Raw genomic sequence first — 21,682 nt, forward strand, 5'->3', positions numbered from 1 at the left:
GTCATCTTACCTGTTCAGAAAGTGTTTTCCCTCTGGCCACTCTGTCATAGTGATCTAAAAAATAATGTCTTGGTTGACACACCATAAATATGCCACTTTTGATAAGTTTATATAAGTAATTAATCACTGGTTAGAATATTTTACCTCACATGAAAGTGGTCCTAGTTTGCTTGTCTTTTAATAAAATATGTCATGTTTGGCCTCAGTGCAAGATTTTTTTCCCAAATGGCTAGAAAATAAAAATGCATCATCATACAAGCTTTTGGGAAGAACATTTTATTGCTAAGCATATCCTTGAACGAAAATGCAAATATGAAAAAAAGAGAAAAGGAAAAAGAAAAAGCAGTAACATCACAACATCATAAAATAAATTCCTTAAAAGTCTGCTCATAAAACAACAGGAATATGATCAAAGCTCACATACAGAATGCACATGTTCCCATAAAATTGTCCAAATAGAAACTTACACTAAAAGGAATATGACAAATGTATTTTTACTCAAATAAAAAAATGTAAAGAAAGCAGGAAGTCAATTCACAAGACCTCAAGACTCCAAGAACAGCAATCTTTTACAGACATCGAGATATAATCAACTTCATATAGGTTGGGCCATTTAGGTTATCTAAAATCGTGCTTTGATATCTCTTTATAATTCTGTCTTTTTAAATAACAACAAAAAATCCAAAACTCTTTAACACATTGAAATATCAGATAATGAGGAACATCTCCTTCCATACATATTAGTCAAGGCTACCATTGTTTAGATTGCGCTTTTTGCCCCATGTCGTTAAGGTATTTTTCCAAAGTCAAATAGTCATGCAACTTACAAAGACCAGCAAGAGTAGATTTCTAAACCTAAACAGCTGATTGGTTTTCATCTGTACAAAAGAAATTGGATATATCTGACCTTCCAGAGGACACACTTCATTTTTATGTGAATATTTATCTCGCTTTGTCTCTTGCTCTCTGGTTAGCTATGGCCACACAACCAGCTTATTATTTTTCTGTACATTGTTTCCTCTTTTCAAAAAGAAAGTAAGACAACAAACTGAAATGGACAGATAGAAAGGAAAGAACAGTTCTTAAAGCAGTATGTACATAGGTGGCTAAGGAAGTATACCAGCAAAAATGTAGTAAAATATGTAAACAAAATCTGAGAAGATTTTTTTTTATTCTCTTTGACACAGTTAACTGTGACAAAACTAAAACTCACACTTTCTTCACATTTTTAAGGTTTACTTTTTTGTTGTTTTGTTATTTTCTTTTAAAACAACATTCTCATTCCACTTCAAGACTTAAACAGATTTCCTGTTTCAGTCATCCGATCAAACATACCATGATAAATATATCTGTATATATATTTATTTATATATATTATACTATTAAATTCCTTTTTTTGTGTGTCACAGCAGCTTTATTCATTTATTATTTATTTATTTTTAAAAAAGATGGGTGAAGGGAGGCATGAGCGAATGGAAGGATAGAATTATCCACGAGTGTTAGGCTACAAAATTAAAACACTATGAAAACATTGTCATATTGGGGGCAGGGGAAGAACTGTGTGTCTTGTGCTCTCATGCCCCGTTTGGCTTGTGTGACCGTTGGTGGTTCCATCACAAGTTGAACTCCTGCATTGTCTGTTTTGATTCTTTTAAGACTTTTAGTATTGTCTTTTATATTTGCATGCATTTCAATCAGTCACGATTCAGCCCACCCACCCCCTCCCCATCTCTAGGATAGGCTCTGTTGTAATTTGTGGGGCTTTCTTCTCTACCACAATTTGGCTGGGCTAATGGACAGGAATGATATTGTTAGGTAAAGCCAATAGCTCTGATAGAACCAGCCCTAACCCCAATTGTTCAGGGTTTGGGTGGCAAATTCTGGAATTAGATCCTGGGGGACCAGTTTTTCAAATCAACAGTATCATCCATTACATGGTTTTTGCTATGTGTTCAGCAAAGCATCATATAGGAAACAAACAACAGATTCTAGAAACACCACAACCTGATATGTAGGGTGAATACCATGGTAGCTTTTGAGTTCATATGGCAATAGTCTCTTTTACTTTTGTTTTCTGAGTATTTTTTTTTCTTTTTCTTATGTCCAGTCATTCTCAAAAAAATAAACAAAACCCAAAAGCCATTTTTCCCCTCAGATCTTGAAAAGTTACACAACACTGGCCAGAGCCAGATAAGGGTGTTTTATTTTTTTTTTTGTTCGTTTTGTTTTGTTTTTAACTTTTTTCTTTTCTTTTTTTGGTTTTTGTTTTTTACATAATTGAACAAAAAAAAAACATTGTTACAGTCAAGCTTCACAAACATCATTACAGACTCACTTGGAGTTATGGAACAAGTAAGCCATGAAGTCCTCTACCTTGGGTGAAAACGTCCTCAAGAAAAGGAAGCTTCCAGTCTGCGAAAGTGGGGGCGCCATCTGCGTACTCCAGAGCGCAAAGTGTGTGCTTTATGATACAGCAGGGCAGAAAGAACTTTCTGTCTCCGAGCGATGACTGAATCCAAGCAGCCATGGCTGAACAGTATAGGTAGGTACATCTTTGTAGGTGTCCTTAAAAATGGTTTTCCCCACCATAGTCGTGGTGTACCCCATCTCATAGTTAGAACAGTTCTGACATTGTTAAATCTCAATTGCCAAGTAGTTAGATATTTATATAGAAATAATTCTGTTTTCAATTCGTTTATGAGTAGTGTGGTCATGGTTACACGTAATACTCTTTGTCCTTGTTTTTCTGTTTCTTGTGCGCGCTCTTGGAGCTCTGCTGCTTCTCCTTGATGAGCGTGCCGTTGCTCTGCGCCGAGTTGCTGATGTAGTTTCGCGACTCGTCCACTTGATAGGACCCCTCGTCCCTGTTCCTGTACTTGTACATGGCGTACAGGAGGATCAAGATGCAGAGGGCGGCAGCAGCCACAATGCCGACGACCATCCCTGTTGTACTGCTCGACTCCCGGATCACCTCTGAGGCCCCCGGAACCCGTCTGACTCCTGGCTCCGTGGGGTTTGCTGTGGGCACATTACGGAACATGGGGGAAGTAATTAGTGGGCTCTTCAGTTTGGTGCTGTCTAGCTCATAGGCAGTGGGCAACGGAAGCAAGACTATATCAGGCTGGGGTTTGAGATCACGGTTATTCATTTTGCCAGCTGGCAATTTGGGCACCATCCCAGACGAGGAGGAAGCTGTGAAGCGGATCAGCTCAGGGGACAAAGATGTGGTAGTAGTCCTACTAGTTTCGGAGACTTTGTTAGGTCTAAAGTCCTTGGATTCCCACTTGGGCGCATGTGCTTTGTAGCCACCTTCGAAGATTGAAGTGGAAAGACTCTTATCTGTTACCAAGGAGAAGGTGGTGTAAAAATCTTCATCATCAGTAGGGGGCAGGTTAGAGTCAAAGGTTTCCCCTGAGCCATACCCAGATATCACCAAGCCATCATCATCACAACCATCGCTGCCTTGGTCCGACAAGCAAGGTAACCCCGCCTCAGAGGTCATGGACAGGGAATCTTTGGTGGTCTCAATAATGGTGAGGAGGGGGCGAAAGGTAGGGGGGAGTGTAATGGAAGGTGCACGAGTAGCAATAGGAGGGGTGGCTAAAGGGTCTTCTACAAGAAGAGGGATAACTAATTCACCTCCTGGGATTGAAAAGAAAAAAAAAAACACAGTTAGTGTATTTGCAGAGAAACACAATTCATAGTCGCTCTCAGTGTACCAGGTTCAAAGGTTATGCCTCAGAAATGATAATAAAATTACCTGGATCCATATATGGACCCTGCCTGGCTGTAACCTGACCATTCCAGGTAGATTTGAAGCCCATTCTATGCCTCTTGCCACCAAAACCTGAAATCTGTAGATTGAGGGCTTATCTTTGAAAGATACTCTCAAGTAATTATTTATATAGAATTCAAATGGGCTATTTCCAGGATCTGCTTAGGGGAAGATGATGAGTGGTTGTCAAAATCGTGTGTGTGTGTGTGTGTGTGTGTGTGTGTGTGTGTACCAGTACACAGCGTATGCTTCACATGAACCATATCATTTCTTTATCTTTATTATCGTCTAGGTTTCTACTTACTTGCTCCCATGAAACAAGAATGACATATTCTCATAGAGACCAAGATCAAGGAACATAAAAGATGGTCTTTGGTATTTTAAGTTACTACCTGTCATTCTTATTTGTCAAGTGTGGACTTTATTTACTGTATACTAAGTGAGGGGGACTTGCATGAGGTTAAACATGTTCATTTAACAAACCCATTTTGATTATGCATTTCTAGAAGCCCCCCTGACTGTTAAGTAACAACTTGCCTGGTATTGGTCTAATGTATTGATGCATTGCTTTTGTAGTTTATGCAATATAGGATTAACAGGAAGCTAGATTTAAAAGAACTCAGCCTAGATATTCATGACATAATGGAAAGTTACTTTCATATTCAGAAATATGGAATGTATGGAGATAGCAAAGTAAGTTTTTAAAATTGGTGATTTTTCACTAGCATGCAAAAATACATCACTTATCCACAGGGCCCAGTTATTGCACTTATAAACATATAGACTAACTCAGGAAAGAAAGTTCAGAATAGTTCACTAAATTACAGTGCCATGCAAATTATAGGGTCAAAATTATTATCCATCTGTATAAGCAAGATAAAGACTCTTCTGTGTCTCTTAACAGTTATTTTTCAGACACTGGAAAAATCACAATAAGTTACAGTACATGTCTCTTCATTGAATTTATTCCAGAAAAACTGATTCCAACTACGATATTTGAAAATCCTCAGCAGGGATGGGGTTGCATCTGCCTGGTCCTTCTTAGTCAAGGCAGTTGAGATGCTTGCATGATCATACTGTTGAAGACCTCTTGCTTAGCAGGGTTGCTAAGCTCTCAACCAGGCATGAAGTTCTTGTATGTTCTGCTCTGCGTAGTAACCTTGTTCTGCTGAATCGGTTGCTGTTTGCGCATCTTTTTTTTTTTTATCAGATACGACTTTTGCTGAAGCAAATTGTCTCTTGAGTAGTGACAAAGTCAGATGTGGCTCAATACTGCAAAATTTTAGGGACACTCGAGGTGAACAAGTCTTTGAGCTTACCAGGTTTCCTCAGGTTCTTCCTATAGAAACTGACCACAAATAGAACTCTTGTGCTCACCTGTCCATACCTTTTATGTTTAAATATTTCCTGTGCATCAGTCAGAACTGCTGCACTGGAGTTACTCAGATTTCAAGTGTTTAAGGGATAGGCTTCCTTAGGAGAAAGCTATTGGATATCAGCAAAGTAGCTGAGAAGAACTGCTTGTACCCATGTCTGAAGCCTTTACACCCCCCACCCTATGCCCACCCCATTTAGGCAATATCACTACATTTTTTGCAAAGAGAATCTGAGTTGAAGAGGCCTATATCTACATAATGTGTATCAACTGGAAGAGAAGGGGCAGTTGCATATTCTACAGTCATCTTTGGCCTTCCTGATACCTTCCTCTATGTGGGGATATAAAACAAGAGCCTGTATGAAAATCTCAAGATGATATTTTGGTCTGTGCTCTCAATGCAACTTTCTGTTCTGTTGTAGTGCTCAGAATTTGAAACTCTTGAGCAAAATGATCTTTGCAGATTGTCAAAGCTCACCCTTGCTTGACTGGTCCAGAATGCCTATTTTTTACATTGTGAACATATATAATTCATATACCTTGCAACTTATTTAATGCATAATTTACACACTTTTGCTAGCTTTTATAAATGAGATTTGGAGTAAAGTTCCCTAAGGTAAGCCAGTTCTAAAACTAACCCTGAACTAACTTTTCTTCTTCTTCTCCTAGTAGGGGGGGCTTGGGAATTGTTTAAAAGTGCTACATGGAAGAGGGCAGTGTTTGAGAAAAGGAGAGTAGTGAGGCGAGAGAGTGAAGGCCCACATAGTCTGTTTAAAGTTTCCCCAGAGATTGCTCAGGGATTATTTTAATTTCCTTCAGAGAACAAGACAGTATATTTTCATCCAGTTTACCTAGAATAGTGGATTAGTATGTGTGTTCTTTTCTGGTACAAACATGGAGTCATTTATTCTTTAGGGCCATGAAAACGTTTACCCCACGTAGAATAAGCAGAGTGGAAGCTGGGCTAAAGGACATGGAATAATTGATTTGTTGGGAGGCAAAGGCCTGCTACAAATAAAAAGGTGTATTGTCAAGTAGGATGCCGGAAGTCCCTTTAAGTTAGATTAAGATCTCTGTCTTCATGATTACAGAATGGCATTCATTTGCAATTTTAGTGTACCATCTGTGACACCCAACTGGAGTCTTAAATTTGCCTCCTTTTCCTCTTCTGTTTTCAGTCTTCGCTAAAGACTCCAAGTGTCTTTGTTGTTAAAAATCTACAAAATCTATAAACTGCTCACTCTTCAGTGAGTCACTCCCACTTTACTTTGCTATTCTCTTCAAACTCAACACCCTTATAAGAGTCTCTCTTGGATTACCAAAAAAAAAAAAAAAAAAAAGTAAAAACCATCCTTTTCATAATGGGATGAAAAGAGGGTCTGAAACTTGCCATTTTTTAAAGAGCTTCTAAAAGTTTGGTGAGTCCCTAAGGGAAATGGCAAGAGCTTATTTCAAAAGGAAATGATGGGTAAGCTATTGCAAAGTTTAAAAAACAGAATCTGTCAAAACTACTAATCTACAGTTTTCTTTGCCATTTGCTATTAATCTCACTAGCAGTGATAAAAATGACAAATGATGCCACCTGTCAGAGAAATATGAGCCTGAATTCTGGTGATTTTTAATCAATGAAATAGTCAAACCCCTTTACCTAGCAATTCAAGGAAGTGGACAAATGCCTTCAATGTCCATGGAAGTAGACGGGAGGGGAGGGTCCCTATGAGTCCTTTGTAGCCTACCAGTAACCACTGTTATGGCTGGACTCACCTCCATGGCTCTTACTATGACAGCTAGACCTTGAAAAACAAGAAGGCTTATTACAGGGCCAGAAGTCACTGAGCATGTTTAGGGTCACACCCTGGTCTGGAGATCCCCCTTCATTGGCAGTGGATGGGGGATTTTGTGGGTTCACACCTTATTGGTGAATTTAAAACATAAGAGGAGAAATTCAAAGTACAGGAAAAGAAAAAAAACAAGGGACCCAAATGGTGAGTTACTGAAATCAATAGGGTGGGGTGTGGGGAACAGCCTGGCTCTTTATTTAATGCTGTGGTTGGCAATGTGCTTATTGGAAGCCATCTTTGAAGTGAGTGCTTGTGTCATCAAAAACTAAGGCAAGCACTTGCATTACAAAAAAGAGAAATCCCAGTCCAACTGTACTTCTATAATAATGTTTTTATGATAAATGGGAATTACAGTGAAAATAGGTGGGAAATTTTAGATAACTGTAAATATGGAGTCTGGGACAGATATGAACTGGGGTATATATTCAAGCTTAATATCAAACTCCATCATTAAGATTTAAAATAATTATAGGATCCTGGGGAGCCCAACATGGTAGTTGAAATGAGGAGGCTATTCAGAGTGTAATCCATCAAAATTCAAATTTCCTTTGCTGTCCCTAGATTTTTTCCCTTGCTTTAGAATAAAAACTATCTGTATTCCATAAAGTTAGCATTTGCACTAAAATCAGGAATATGTACCATATATATATATATATATATATATATATATATTTAGCTAGATTGCATTTTTCTTTACACTAGAGAGATCACTAGGGATATAAAAGGTCTATTTTAGCCCTCAAGGCTGCCCTGCTTGTTGGCCTTATTATTGTATTTATAGATATATAATTCATATGTCTGGGGCTGATACCCAGCAAAAGGGGCTCACTGTCATTGAAAAAGACAGTGCATTAAAATTTTAATAGAACTCTCTTACACATGAGGATATTGTAGGTGGTGGTGTATGTAGTGGGGCATCTGAAAAAAACAAAGAAAAGCAGCATGAAGTTTCATTATGGCTGCAACCTTGGCTTCACTGGAGATATTTGAGAATAAGAAGTCACAGAACTGCCAACACAAGGGCAGGGAGTAGGTGTGAGACTCAGGGAGAGGATACCATGTATCAGTTCCTCAGTTTCTGCCCCTTATCTCCTATTTGCATTTTTCTAATTCTCTCTTGAGAAATTCATATATAATGAGGAGAAATCATCCTTTGATTTCATCCACCTAATTAATTGTTGGAAACAATATTCATTTCATTATTTGGTGCCACAGAGTTCCATAGCATGTAAATATCCCGGAGCTTATAACCATGACATTGTTCTACAACCACCTTCTGAAAAAATAGCCAGGGTAAATATATGGGGAGAAGACACCAGAAAAACACAGTGGCCCAAAAGGGCTTAACTTACATTTTGATGAGATGAGAATTTTCAGGTAAGACAATCCCCCCTCCCCCACCAACCCTGATTTGTCAGAAATGGGTTTGATTCTGAAAGGCTACAGACTTTAATTTTTCGATATATACTCAGGTAAGATGATCCAGAGTTCCTTGGGAACATCAAATGTTGTAAAATAAAGAGTGACAAGAATTTTTATTTGTTTATTGATTAAGAGCTTTGCCTCTGAAGTCATTCAGGCTCAGCAAGCATCACAGTTTCATGGTGGATTAGCCATGAGTCTGGTCAAATTTCTTAGACTCATTGTAAAATGGAAATAATAACACAGCCTACCTCAAAACACCAATGTGAATAGTAATTACACATGTTAATATTATTATAATGCCTGCTAAGTATGTAACACAGAGCCTACTGCTATTCTAAAATGCTAGCTACTAGTATCATTAGTTTTACTAACATTTTGGGTCTGTAAACACTGAACTCACTGCTCACTTCATCATTTTTTATGTATTAGCCTCATGTTAAGCTAGGGGTTTAGTAATATAGGAATTCGATCATTGAGGCTATTTTAATGTAGAGTTTGAAGAATGATTTATAATAATTCAAAATGCTTTTATTTAAAAAATGATTAGTCTTTTAGTAAATGCTTTCAAAACAATTAGATAAAATAACCCCATTTAGGAGGTTCTTAGTTTCAAATTTAAAATATCATCCAACATGTGAAACAATATTAAACCCTCTGGTAGAAAAAGCCCATTCACTAAAGCTGCTGGTAAGAACATGTCTGTTATCCACCATCCAGTGTGATTTCTCTGTAACAATTTCTGATAACATCAATATTTAAAATTAAAATGAAAAGTAACTTATTTAAGTATAAAATACTTTTTATCAATATTATGTATTTTAAAGTGAAAAAGGCAGCACTGATCCAAATACCTTTAAGGTTAAAGAAGATTCTTAACCTCTAATCACACACACTGACGATACCTACCTGAAAAGTTTCCTAAGTAAAACCTTAGATGTGAACATCATCATGTCTCTTCTTGGTAGAATCTTAGGATCCTTTTAAAGCTTACCTGATTAAATCCTTGAGAGAAATGACAACTATTAATAGAAAGGGAGAAGAGAGAGGAGGGCAGGAGGGAGAGAGAGAGGAAGAGGGTTGTCTTCATGTCTGAGTGTGTGTTTTCAGCAGTGGTTAGTTCTACCCATTGAGAGTCATTCATATCATAGGACAACATTAAACACCTGGGACTCTTGATGTCTTTGTTTCTCAGTAAAGTTGATTTTATAGCCTGCGGTGATGGTGATGATAGAATCCTGGATAAGCAAATTCTACCATAGTCACTTGAGAGTACCTTACTTCCCCTTTGCTGAAGAATAACAAAATAAGGGACTGATTACCCTGAGTGTTTTATCAGGAATTATATTAGGATATAATTACCACTGATAATGCTCAAAATTTACTCAACTCATTTTCTTTTGGGGTACAGGATTCCTGTAGGCTGCAGCCAAATTAAAATCTCACTGTAGAGCCTAATATTACTTTTAACACTTCAAAATTGGTTCAGGCAAAGAGGCCAGGCTTGTTTTGGGTGGTAAGGAACATTTACCCACGCCCTTCTACCAAGGGTAGAATTTACATTGATTATCAGAAGCAGTTCAGCACAAAACATAACAGTGAAAATTAAGCAAATAGACACAAAAGAAAGAAAATATTAATATTGTCTTCATAAATCATAGCATACAAAAAAAAAAAAAAAACACTTCAGGGCCAAAGTAAGCTACAAGGAAGGAGAGCAAATGACATCCACAAGGCATCCACAATATAAGAACAGAAAGAAAAATAAAAGCAAATAAAAAAGAGTCTGCTGTTAGAAAACAAAGAAAGAAATCATTTCCATATAAACAAATACTTTAAATAAGACAAGCATATCATATTAATTTATAGTCAACTTACATCAACAAATTGCCCGCATGTTTTTTGGCATGAAAGAAAAATTTACAAAAGAAAGTTGTGTAAGAATGCTCTTGGACAAATAGAATTGCCACATTCTTGTAACTTGCTTTTTTGTTGTCATTTCTTAAAAAACTTTTGAGCAAAATGTCTAATTTTTCAATATAATAATTTACAACAGAGGGTGATACAGGGAGGCAACAACACATACATTCACACCACATAACATGAAAATAAAAAAAAAATCTGCACTTTAACAAATTTTTACTTAGAGGGGATTGGGAGGGCATCGATTTTGAATTTGAAATAATTCCGATTGCGATGATTTAAAAAATTAAAAAAAAAACCTGTTTACTTTTGTCATTTGCCTTTAAAAAAAATCTATGAATCTAAAGGGTTTTGAATGAATTTCTGCTTGTTATAGGTTCTCAGATACATATTTCATTTTGAATTTTTTTGTCTTTGACAACTTTTAGACTTTCTTTAATTTTAGGGAATGGATGACAGCACATAAATTTGAACAATGCTAAAGAAAGGAAGGGTATGGGAAGGGAAGATGCAGAAAGGGGAGGGTTGGATCTATGAGTGTACTACACAAGAGATGAAGATGATTGGAGTAAATGTGTAAGTGAGTCGCCATGTCCATGTAAGGGCGGCACGGAGTGATCTAGCTGCATTAGAGCTTCTGGCTGTAAGGAAGGGATGGGCAATATACAAAAACAAATGAGCGTACACATGCCCATCTACAGAAATAAAGAACAGAACTCTACACTGACAATCTCACACACCCTAAGCTGCAACTTCTTCAACATGCAATTACTCCAAAAATCATTACAGTTTCATTAAAGATTTTTAAATAATAAAATCAGTTAAACTCTTTTTCCCTACTCAAAATAGCCAAAATACATAAAATAATATCACTAATAATAATGATCAAAAGGTTAAAAGCAAAAACAAGAAGACTAGATTTATGCATTCAGGTTGAACAACTTCATTGGCAGGCAGCCACACAGCCCCATCTAGAGTGAGGGGAGAGGTTGGGGATCTGCAGGGGTGATGGAGGGACAAAGTTGCATAGGGAGCCTGCTTGCTGGCTTGTTAATTTCTTCCCTATAGGGAAATGGTACTGTCCCGATGACGTCATCCATCTTCCCCAAGCCACCCACTGGTGCAGGTGATTCTCAATGAGACTGGGCCAATTTGAAAGATGTGGATGTGAGGATTCTGCAGCTGAAGTTGTTCCACATTTAAAGAGGGAGTGGGGAAAAATTGCAGAAAACAATTCATAACTCTTTTCTTATAATTTCGAATAAAACCAAATCTAAAGATCTAGCAATTAAAAAGAAACACATTGATATATATATATAGATAGATATATATAATACAAAAAGCACTTAGTTCCCAAACAAGAAGGGAGAAAAGAACACAAAAAAATCTAAAGAAAAAAGTATTTCACACACTTTCAGAGATGAACAACCAGATGCACACGCTGAGGAGGCACAGACAGAGCAGTCAGGGGACACTTTGTTTTGCTTTGCACATTTTTTCGCCTGTTGATTCTCCTTTTGATGATAGCCAGGATTAAAAACAGATTTTGCATTTTCTTTAAAATTTTTTTTGTTGTTTTGGTTTTGCTTCTTTAAAAAAATCAAAATAAAAAGGGCGTGCAGTCTGGATGTACGTCATAAGTAGACAGTTAAAAGAGAAGAAAGTGGCTAAGACTGACAAATGGGTTACTGTCTGTTACCCTTTAACTGTAGGGAGGTTAATCAAGTTAATACATGCTTAAAGTAAGTTGCATTTAGGGAAAATAGAAAAACAGAACAGGAGGCTAGGGTTGGGGAGTAATCAGCAAGACAAAACCGATTTGGGAGTGGGAAAAAGGTGCTAGATTTAGTTTCATGTCTTTCCAGTAGAGGCCAGGGGTATCCCCATTACATCTTGGGTATCCCCATTACATCTTGCCAATTACAAGAAGGGAAGCATGCTGAGGTATTTGTGCATGTGTGTGGGTTGCTGTATAGCCTGCGGTAGTGGGAATTGAGGTAAAAATATGCATGGGTTCATGGCCTCTTATTTCATATTCATTTATACAATTACAGGGCATATTCTGCAAAGTCTAGAGAGGTTATGATGGATGTTGCTCCATATGAGCCATTCTTGGGCTTTGCCAAACTGACAAGGCTTCATGGGTGACAATGGGTGCCAATAAAATGAACCTAACAACTGGGATAGTGTATATGAAAATCCTCTCCACTGCAGAGAGCACAGTGGCCCAGCGTCTATTGGTTAACTATAAGGTAGTCAGGAAATGAGTACAGTTTACTTAAAGTACTTAGAAAAAACTATCAGTCTTCTTGGGAGCATTAGAAACAAATGTTTCATTCAAGAGAGAGGGAGGGAGGGATGGAGAGAGAGAGAGAGAGAGAGAGAGAGAGAGAGAGAGAGAGAGAGAGAGAGAGAGAGAGAATATGTGTGTCTATTGAGGGAAAGATAATGGACTTGGGGAAGGAGTTTTCAGAAGAGTCCTCAGTCTCTACTGGAATAGATCATGAGAGTTGTACTCAATATTATATCCTTAGGAGGATGCTATTGTTCAACCAAGGACTTGGAAACCCAGGTAGGAGAGCCACAAAGGCAAGACACTTGAGAGCACCTGGTTCTGGCAGCCAATTCCGACCACTTTTAAGAACTTTTTTTGGTGACTTTGACAAATAGAATAAATTGTATGAATGAGTCAGACTTTTGCCCCCTATGGGACGCCCCTTTTATTATTTTATTTTAAAATAATTATAGTAATGTGTCCCCATGGGTCAGTCCGTACCAAGATTTTTAGTCTCTGGTTTAATAATGTTAATCATTATTCTGGGAACTTCACAAAGGGCAGCTGGGAGATTTTAGAAGGAGGAAAAATTTTCCAATAACATAGAAAAAGAAAACCCTTGTTGCTATTTAATTAATTTTTTGAATAATTATACTTTGACATTGAATTTTATTGTGTGAGAAGACCACATAAATGCTCATATGGTCTTACAAGGCATTGAATACTTTCTCTAGGAAAAAGGTACTTTGGCAATATTCAGATGGACTGTTGATCAGCAATATTTGAAGTAGGAAACGAGTGGTCTGAATGTGCTACTTAAAAAATAACTACCTCCAGTCTATACCTACTCTTAGATAAGGAGAGTGCATTTCTATCTATCACCACTTTCGTTTCCACTGTATAATTTACCTATTTCAAATTGGTTGTTTTAAAAATCTTACAACTAGGTCATTACTTTTATCCTGAAAATCACTGGTTTAAACAATTGAACATGCCAAAATTTAGGGTTATCACTTTGAAAATAAAATAAGCATTTTTTAAACCCATGGAAGCCATAGTTTCAAATGAAGCCAACACAGCCTAAATAGAACCCATATATATTTATAACACAACTATCAGCTAACATACCCAAAGCTTATTTGGTTTCAAATATGAAATACAAGATAATGTTGCTAATAGCTCATAATCATGTTATAGCTTCATTTTCATCTTTTATTATCTCTCTACTCCAGTTTTTATTACAATAACTGCATGGTTCTATATCTATGCCTCTGTTGGTATTAAGAATGCTTTGGGGGTTATATTGGCCATTGATAACAAATATAATAATTTAACTTAAAACAGCATATTTTGACACAACCATTTTTATCCCACCATGTCCACAGAACCCTGACTAAATATAAAAATCAAACTTTAAAACATTGAATACAATAAACTGGAATTACACTGGTCAGAATTCATCTTGGAACATCCATTCATTCATCTCTAAACTATGTGAGGGTGTGCTTCAGCAGCTCAAAGACGTGTTTAAATAACTCAAGTGGTGAGCCTACCTCTCTGGGAGGCAATCTAAAGGGTATTGTGATGTGCACAGCTGAGGCTTAAGGGGAAAGGGGAATTCATCATTTTAAGATTTATTTATTTATTTATTTATTTATTTATTTATTTATTTATTTATTTATTTATACAAGCACTGGGTACAGTCAGAAGCTCGGGAGGGTGAGAGAATTCACCAGAGCCAGAGTGGAGAGCAGAGGAGGCAGACTGAAGAAGTACACTGCTGAGGGGAGCAGCAGGCTGCAGGAGAGGTCTGCGCTACATGGGCGACCTTCACCAGGCAGCTGGGGATCAAACCAGTACTTCAGAGGCTGCAGGCAGCTATGCAACCTAGCGCTCAACTGCTGTATCACCGGTGAGGCCCTAACATTACATTGCTTAAATGTCTCAGGGAAAATACTCAAGAGAGGAAGAAAGGTTTTAGAATCAGGAGACTATGTTCCAACTTTTATTGTACTGCTTATATATCCCCTTGTCAGGACACTGAACAAGTCAGTGAATCTTTGTAAGTTTGTTTCCTCCTGCTTAACATGGAGATTCTAACATCTGGTCAATTAACCTACCTCGGAGGGTAGGTTTATGTGAATAATGAAATTTTGAATGTGAAAGTGCTGGTACATTCTAAAGTGCTTGTCATATGTTTGTGACTATTGTGCTCAAAGCTCACAGGACAGCATGAGCTGTAAATGTTAGACTAAATATTCAACAGGGGAGGCTGAGTCCCAGATGACTGAGATCAGTGTTACTCCACGTGTGATTCTCAAAGCATCTACTTCAACAGCAAACAGGTAAGAATAGCTTCAATCCCAAACCCTAACCCTTTATTACTACTTCTTTCTTTTTTAAAGACTTATTTATTTTTATACAAGAATTGGGGTACAGGCCAGAGATGTGGGGGGGGTGAGAGGACTCACCAGAGACAGAGTGGGGAACAGAACAGGCAGATGGACCAAAGTACACTGCTGAGGGGAGCAGCGGGCACAACAGGAGAGGTCTGTCCCACCATGTGGATTTCTCCCTGGCCAGCCGGGAATTGAACTCATGCTACAGTGGCTGCGTATTGCTTCATAGTTTGTGTCTTAACCCCTGCACCCCCAGGGAGGCCCATTCATTACTACTTCTTTGGAGCCTTTGTCCCCACCCCTGCCATGATGCTAAGTTCCTAGAGATTGATTAGTTTAATTTTTAGTGGTGAATTAAAAAAAAAAATCTGTATGTAATTTTATGACTATTTTACCCTTTTTGTGGGTTAAAGTTAAACTCTAAAGGGGCCTTATTTCTATATGCTCCCATGAGAACATATCCATTTAGTGGGAGGACCCACACGTGGATGCAGCACTTGCCTTTTGTCCAACCACTTGTGACAAATCACCGCCCTTCACCCCAACTGTGAGAGTCTTAGTTTCCTCAAAAAACCATGAAAACTTAGATCCTCTTTCATTAACAAATTGGTGAGTGTCACAAGTAAAATTACTTTGGAAACTATAAAATATTCAATTTAAAGGCACAAAGATGTTATGAACTATATTATCTGGGTTCAGCACTGCTGAAGAGGCCGTGACAAGAGAGGAAAGCTCATTAGAGTCCTTGGAAGCTCATATTCCAACAGATATTAGAACTGTGGGATTAGATGAGAGGATGGAATGGAGGTTCAAGGTAGTATTTTAGCTCCTTTCTCCAAAAAGTGTTAATACGGTTAAGAGATACAAAAGGGGAAACTTAATGAAGACATTTTCAGGAACAGCTATTTTTTTGTTTTCATGCTAATGAGGTATTAGTTTAAGTCAGTCTTTCTTCACTGGAGACATTCTATGCTCCCTGATGCCCAAGCTGAAGCTTTATATTTATTTTGTGTTTTAAATCCTTCTAGCATAGAGCAGGCTACACTATAACCCTTCAATATATATTTGATGACTTGAACTACAAAAATAGAACCATTGCCCACCCATGGATCTATGCTTTGTGAAGCAGTTGGGATTCAAAAACACTATCCTTGTGGCACTCATGTTTTTAATCAAGAGGACATATCTTCATGAAGTTTTACTAGACAAAGAGCAGTGTAAACAGGCTCGAAGTCATGAACTCAGCACCTGTTAAATATTCTGGTCTTAAGCTTGTCCTTGTGTGGATTTTTACAGCTACTATATGTATATAGTTCATTATTTGCAAACTATTAAACTCTTTGTGATACTACTAAAATCCAAGATAGGAGGTAATAAAAAATATTTATTTTATCAACATAAAAAGTCACCTGTATACCAGTCAGAAATAAAAGCCTTTTTCTTTTGTCCTTTAGCTTGACTAGACCAAAATTCTCCCAAGTTTCCTCCTTCTGCTTTGATCCTTACCTCTTCACCTCTTAGCTGGCCCCACAGATGGCAGTAGGCTACCTTAATTTTCTGGGGGAATCCCATGCAGCCAATTGGCTGTACATTCTCACAAATCCTATAAAGACTATGACTTCCCATTCAAACCTCCCCTCAGAATTTCAGTTTTCCATATTCCGCTATTGATAATTATCAACATTTCTACTGCTGTAACTAACAGACACTTCAAATACAAAAGGACCAAGACATTACTTTGGATTTTATTCTCTACCTAAACTCGTACTTCCCTTAGGATTTCCCATCTTTAGGTTTGACCAAGGTAAACAACTCTTAGTTAGTCATCATCCATAAGCTTCTGCCCCAACTCACCTCCACGTATCTAATATACCAGGAAGTTCTGGGGATTCAACTTCAGCAACAATTTCTTCACCTATTGACATTCCTCCAATATTCTAGAGTAACCCACTGTGATTCCTTGCTTGGACTTTATGGTAGATTCCCCACTGATCTCCCAACCTCCACTTTTAGCTCCCTAAGATCCATTCTGCATAATGAAGTCAAAGAAATATTGTAAAGGAGTACAATATAGGTCATATTAAGTCACTTTCTTGCTTAAAATCCTCAAAGGTTTCCCTAAACCAAAATTCTGTATCCTAATTCACAATGAAAATCCTATGTCACTTGTCAACTCTTTACTATTCCAATCTCACCTCCTACGGCAACCTCTGACCTAGGATGCCTCAGATGCCTGCTATGCTCTCTAGCTTCTCTTCCAGAAGACAATTAATTCCCTGCTCTTTGCCTGGTTACTTCCTTCTAGTGATTCTGGTCTCTTCTCTATTTTGAGTTCTCTGAGAGGCTTTCTGTGACATCCTTAGAAAAGTAGCAACTGGCTTCCTAACTGGTCATCCCTACATGATTCTTTGCATGCCATTTACTAGTTGATTCTTGCATGTATGCTTATTAATGGAATACAAGCTCCATAAGAACAGGTACTTTGTCTTGTTCTCCACTGTATTTAAAACAGTGGGGTCTTCAGGGAATGACTGTGAGTGAAGGGGTAATGCCTCAAATAGCATGCAATCCTTGCAAAGAGAGGTGGTCAGGTAAGAATAGCTTCAATCCCAAACCCTAACCCTTTATTACTACTTCTTTCTTTTTTAAAGACTTATTTATTTTTATATAAGAATTGGTGACTTGCAAAGAGAGGTGACTGCACTGTTCTCTTGCAGTCTCTATCACTCCAAGCATGCTGCTCTTCTCACATGTGGCACTGAGTAGATGTTTTGTAAACTAACTATTGAAGCACTGCATTCTCTATTGTTTTATTTTCTTCCATTCTTTTCTAAACCAGATGGGATTTCCCTAAGTTCTACTTAGCAGTTCCAATGCAAATTGGACTTGCTCATCCTCAGCTGGCTTACAAAGCCTTTCGAAGAATACATCACCATCTAATTCATTCTCCCTTTCAAAAAATGGTGCTGGGATGTTTACTAAAAACACAGGTTTTCCTTTGCAGTTGTGAAAACTGAGATAAAATAAACAAAATATTCAGATTTAGAGCTGCCAGATTTTGATGCTTGTCTTCAGGCAATAGGAAGGAATGAACCAAACAAATTATCAGTGGGAGGAATGATGACCGGGGTAGTGAAAATGTTCTGGGTTATCTTTGCCTGCTGTGGCCCTGCAGCCACTGACAGCAGAGCTTGGCCTCTGTGGGACCTTCCTCCTCAACTGGTACCATGGCATTTTATGATTATGGTTTGAGAATAATAAATTATTCAAGAGAGTTTATTTTGTTCCTGTTTTCCACTAAAACTCATCTACTCTGCTGCTCTGGCTAGAATTCTGACCATTTCCTTTTTGCTAGCTTTTCTTTGAGTAGAAGCAGCTAACCTGTTGCCTCCTCTTGGCAGTGATCTTAAGTTCTCTAAGTCATGGTAGGCGCTTCAGTTGCCTAGAAAGTATTTATCAAAAGTCTCAATTATTTTCTAATTTGCTTTTACTGAATTGTTAAATCACAAGTGCTTTCTGAATATCCCTGTCTCATAAGTTTCTTTTATACTGTATCTTAATCTATCATCAGCTGTATTTTTTCTATGCTTTATTTTTTCTATGCTTTATTTTTAAAGATTTATTTATTTATACAAGAATTGGGGTATAGGCCAGATATGTGGGAGGGTGAGAGGATTCACCAGGGACAGAGTGGGGAACAGAACAGGAAGAATGATGAAATACACTGCTGAGGGGAGCAGTAGGTAAGACAGGAGAGGTCTGCTGCGCCATGTGTATATCTCACCGGCTGGCTGGGATCGAACCTACACTGCAGAGGCTGTGGACAGCTTCACAGCACTGCGCTCAACTGCCTGCACCATCAGGGGAGGCCCTATTTTTTCTGTTTTTAAATAATTTTTGTTGAAGTAACATATAATTTTCAGTTGTGCATCATTACTAATCAATATCTATAAATAATATACTAAAATTCCCATAAACCAACCGCTGGAGAAAAACAGCACAATTTTCTTTATCTATGCTACATTACTTTATTCTACGTTCTGACTCCAAACTGCTAAGTTCCATAAATTGTTCCAAAGCCTTAAGAAAAATGGCTCCTTTATCCTCATTCAAGAGGCCAGATGCTACAAGCACAGTTTCAGGCAGGCTAGAAAACTCAAGAATTAGCTTCCTACTATTTCCTTTCAGTCCTTTCAGAACTGTGTCTATTAAGGCAACATGATATTAAGACCGGGACAAGACACTAGCATGGATCCAGATCAGAGTTACAAAGTGAGAAAGAGCAAGAGGCAGCTTAGAAAACAGAAGTGCCAGTAGCTATCTGGCCACTTTTAATATCTCCTCAGCCAGACAGCATCATCTTTTTTCTTTTCTTTTTTTTAATTTTATTTTTATATTCCCCATACAATTGGAACCCCCTTATTTTGACCTCAGCATCATCTTTTTTCTACGTGGTCACCAAGACTATTCCTCTGTGGGAATAGGAAACGGATCCTAATGTACTTTGCTTGTGTTGCTTTGGATGAAAATGAAACTTGATTTTTCAGTTTCACACTACATATGATGACCATATGAAGTATCTATTAAAAAACATTTGAGAAACATTGCACATTTTATTTTTGGCAATTGTGCTACATTTAGTTAACAAAGGCAGATGATGAAACCCTAAAACCTACTTACAATCTCTACCTTTATGCAGAAGTTTAACATATAAACACGTAGTGAATGCATTACAATGTCTGCTCATTAATTATATTCCTGTTTCCTAGTACTAATCTATAGCAATGTTTTCCCCCATGTTATTAGCCAAAATGTCATATTTGTTTTTTCAAATGGATGGATACTCTTGAAAGCAGTCATGATCGTCAGCCACAAAACCCATGTGCTCTGTACAAGATGTGGTCGAGCTGTGTTTACATAGCTCCCTATATTCAGAGTGAATCCCAAACCACTTTGCTTATAAAGAAAAATATGAAACCCAGGGTGATGGCCACATTCCAGTTTGAATAACTACATTGGTTGCCACAAATTTCCATTCAATTCCTGAATTTTGTCATCTGGGATACAACTATTTCATTCATCTAACACACCACATTTCCTCCACCTAGACACAAAGGTTCTATTAAAAAGGGGTTCCCCATGAGCAAAGGTGGAAATTTTAGAATGTGCAAAGAGAAATCAGAATTGAAATCTTCTGATGCTGCATACTTTCTGTTAAAAACAACATAGTAACATTAATATTTATTTTTATATCTCATTTAAAGGAAAAGTGTTATGGTGAGGAAGAAAATATTTCTAAATGAAACAGTTCGGCAGCCATACCAGGCCCAATGAGTGGTCACATCATTGGGCAGATTATGAAGAGGGACCTGTTTCCTGTCTTATGGGCATGAAAGTTACCTTACAATGTTGTCCCAGGATTTCAGGAGAGTTGCTATGACTCTGCTTGTCCTCTGAAGAAGGTGGAGTGGTATGAGAAGAGTAACTTGCCAAAGAAAGATAAAGGATTGACTCTGGCTGTTTTAAGTGCTGGCAGACTATGGCTGGGAAGGAAAGCAAACTTTCCTGGTTTCGATTTTTACATTGTAATTTTCAAGGATCTACTATTAATTTAGAATAGTGTTGAAAATACTAATAGGGCAAAACACGTATATTAAAATGGGGAAAATAACCAGCTCATTTCATATCATGTTGAGTGTTATGCTTTTACTGGAATATAAGCAAGTACACACATGTGGTTATATTTCAAACAATACATAAATGCTGCTTTCAACAGTGATGTTTTTTATGTAAAATGCTGTGTCTTTAGTTGTGAAGCCATATAGTTAAATGGTTGGTTCAAAAGCTGGAAAGGTAACTATTTTTGTGCATCATTTACCAATCATGCCAAAGTATTTTTAGTAATTTAATTTTTTCATAAATTGCTAATGCATAAACTTTGTATTCTAATAAATAAGTAATCACATGGAAAGGTTAAGAGAAGTAGGGCCTCCAGGTGAATCAGATAAGAAATCTTCTCTTATGTATTTGTGCTGAATTAGCAGTTCATTCTAAGAGCAGTACTTGGAAGTCACTTATGGGATAGAGAAAGGTGGTGGAGGTAGAAATGAAAATGAGGAGAAATGAAAACAAGGAGAACGAGCTCTGGATGTAATGTCAGCATTTGTAAAGGAGTTTTCTTTTTCTGGGGTACTTTAAAGGAATAGTAGTAAGAAATGTTGGGTTTCAGTTTTGTTACGTTTCTTAAGGTGCTGAGAACATTTGTCAGTACTATTGGTAAATGTGGGACTATCCCGTTTATCTAACTGCCAACTCTCTGGAGTTCTAGTCTGTCTATAGGATTTTCTCTATAGTGTGGTTCTCCTATAACAGACACTTTGAGAATTTGCATGTACTACAATGTCATGCTCTTTCATGTACATGTTCTTAGGAGGGCAGCTGCAACTGTTTTATGCTGACTGTTTATATACAAGAAGTGGTCACTTGGCATATATATGTTGGAATGTTTGCTCCAGATGGCAAATAATTTTCACTCTTGGATTATTTCCATTACCAAGGTGTAGTTAAAAATAGTGTGCTTGTTTGCATAATTATGGAATTCAAGCTACCTGGCTGAACTACCAATCTGAATCTTTAAATTAAAAATAAATCTGAATGTGTATCAATGAAGAA

General features: G+C 37.5%; 1 protein-coding gene across 18 annotated transcripts in view; it reads right to left on the reverse strand.

The window, feature by feature from the left end:
• Window positions 1-2,716: 2,716 nt before the first annotated feature.
• The window catches only part of NRXN3 (neurexin 3), a gene marked incomplete at both ends in the record, with an annotated part of 1,501,492 nt that continues 1,482,526 nt past the window's right edge, over window positions 2,717-21,682 (reverse strand). For 10 of the 18 annotated variants that reach the window (XM_084241406.1, XM_084241395.1, XM_084241396.1 and 7 more), the window contains one exon: window positions 2,717-3,018. In XM_084241406.1, coding sequence (XP_084097532.1) covers window positions 2,717-3,018 — 302 coding nt within the window. Of the gene's footprint in view, window positions 3,643-21,682 lie in introns of all 18 variants that reach the window. The other 8 variants (XM_084241403.1, XM_084241402.1, XM_084241405.1 and 5 more) reach the window with 2 other exon arrangements.

The sequence above is a fragment of the Talpa europaea genome (assembly GCF_964194135.1).
Source record: "Talpa europaea genome assembly, chromosome: 8".
Classification (NCBI taxonomy): Eukaryota; Metazoa; Chordata; class Mammalia; order Eulipotyphla; family Talpidae; genus Talpa; species Talpa europaea.